This window comes from Nothoprocta perdicaria, unplaced genomic scaffold (assembly GCF_003342845.1).
Source record: "Nothoprocta perdicaria isolate Ctin4 unplaced genomic scaffold, notPer1 scaffold_790, whole genome shotgun sequence".
Taxonomy (NCBI): domain Eukaryota; kingdom Metazoa; phylum Chordata; class Aves; order Tinamiformes; family Tinamidae; genus Nothoprocta; species Nothoprocta perdicaria.
Window position 1 is genome coordinate 13,825 of NW_020456077.1, and position 1,924 is coordinate 15,748.

Below are 1,924 nucleotides of genomic sequence, written 5' to 3' on the forward strand. Positions count from 1 at the left end.
CCGCCCCCCCCGCCCCACGGGGGCAGGGGGGCCCCGCCGCCCCCCACCACACAGGGGGGCCCCTCCACCTCCCCGGGGTGCCCCCCCCCAAAACCTTCACCCCTCTCCGCGGGGCGGGGGGCACCCGCCCGGCCTGGCTTCCTTCTGGCCCCACCAAGTGCCCCCCCCGGGCTCCCCCCAGCCTGTTCTGCCATGGGAATCCCAGGAAAACTGGGGAAAACGGGGTACGGAGTGTGGGGGGGGGGGCATGAATCCCCCCCGCAATCTCTGCAATCCCCCCCGCGCCGAGGCTGGGACTGGGGGGGCTCCTTCATTTTGGCCCCTTCGGGGAGCCCCCTTCCTTGAGGTGAGGGGGGGTCCGAGGGGTCTCCTTCCTTGTGGGGGGGTCTAGGGAGTCCCCTTTGTTTTGGAGGAGTCCACGGGATCCCCTTCCCTTTGGGGGGTCCAGGGGTTCCCCTTTGTTTCAGGAAGCTTTGGGGGGGCCCCTTCCCTTTAAGGGGGTCCAGGGGCTCCCCTTCCCTTCAGGGAGGGGGTCGCCTTCCTTGCAGCAGGGTCCAAGGGCTCCCTTTCGTTTCAGGGGGATGCAGGGGTCCCCTTCGTTTTAAGGAGGGGCTCCCCTTCCCTTTGGGGGGGTCCCCTTCCTTGGAGTGTGATCTGAGGGCCCCCCTTCATTTCAGGGGGTTCCAAGGGGTGCCCTTCCTTGCAGCAGGGTCCAAGGGCTCCCTTCGTTCCAGGGGGGTCCAGGGGCTCCCCTTCCCTTCGGTGGGGGCCCCTTCTCTGCAGTGCGGCCCGAGGGCTCCCCTTTGTTCTAGGGGAATCCAGGGGCTCCCCCTCCCTTCACCCCCCCTCCTCCCAGGGGGATCCCGGGGGGTCCCCCGATGTGCGCCGCACGGGTCCGGGGGCTCCCTGTCCCCCCAGGGGTCCCTACGTGCACCGCGGGGGTCTGAGGGCTCCCCGTCCTCCTGGGGAGGCTCTCTGTCCACCTGGGGGGATCCCGGGGGGGTCCCTATGTGTGCCGCACGGGTCTGGGGGCTCCCCCTCCTAGCGGGGGTCCAGGGGGCTCCCCCTCCTCCCGGGGGGGGTCCGGGGGCTCCCTCTCCTCACGGGCGGTCCCGGGGGGTCCCGCTAGGAGCGCCGCGCGGGTCCGGGGGCTCCCCCTCCTCCCGGGGGTCCCGGGGCTCCCCCTCCTCTCGGGGGGGTCCGGGGGCTCCCCCTCCTCCCGGGCGGTCCCGGGGGCTCCCCCTCTTCCCGGGGGTCCCGGGGGCTCCCCCTCCTCCCGGGGGGGGTCCGGGGGCTCCCTCTCCTCACGGGCGGTCCCGGGGGGTCCCGCTAGGAGCGCCGTGTGGGTCCGGGGGCTCCCCCTCTTCCCGGGGGTCCCGGGGCTCCCCCTCCTCCCGGGGGGGGTCCGGGGGCTCCCCCTCCTCCCGGGGGTCACGGGGCTCCCCCTCCTCCCGGGGGTCCCGGGGCTCCCCACCCCGGGCCCTGCTAGGAGCGCCGCGCGGGTCCGGGGGCTCCCCCTCCTCCCGGGGGTCCCGGGGCTCCCCCCCTTCCCGGGGCGGTCCCGGGGCTCCCCACCCCGGGCCCCGCTAGGAGCGCCGCGCGCCCCGCGCGAACAGGCGGCTGTGCCAGTAGTCGGGGTTGTCGAAGGCTCCGCGCGACGCCTCGAGGCTGCGCAGGGGCTGGCGGGCGGCGCGGCGGGCGGGGGGCGCCCGCCCGGCCCCCATGTCCTCGTAGCCCTGCTCGGCCGGCCCGGGCCGCATGTCGGCGTAGCCGTCGTGGCGCGCGGGCGCGCGCGGCCGCTCGTTCATGTACTCGTAGCCGTCGTCGGGGCCGCCCGCCGCCGCCGCCCCCCCCAGCTCCATGTACTCGTAGCCCGGCTCCGGGCCGGGCTCCGCTTCGGGCTCCGGCGGCGCCGCGCGGGGGC

At 75.9% G+C, this 1,924-nt stretch overlaps 1 protein-coding gene across 1 annotated transcript in view; it reads right to left on the reverse strand.

Annotated features, from left to right (window-relative positions):
* Nucleotides 1-1,862, reverse strand: part of PA2G4 (proliferation-associated 2G4) — an 11,128-nt gene extending 9,266 nt beyond the window's left edge. The window contains exon 1 of the mRNA XM_026051702.1: nucleotides 1,604-1,862. Within this exon, the coding sequence (XP_025907487.1) occupies nucleotides 1,604-1,862 (259 nt within the window). The remainder of the gene's footprint in view (nucleotides 1-1,603) is intronic.
* Nucleotides 1,863-1,924: the final 62 nt, after the last annotated feature.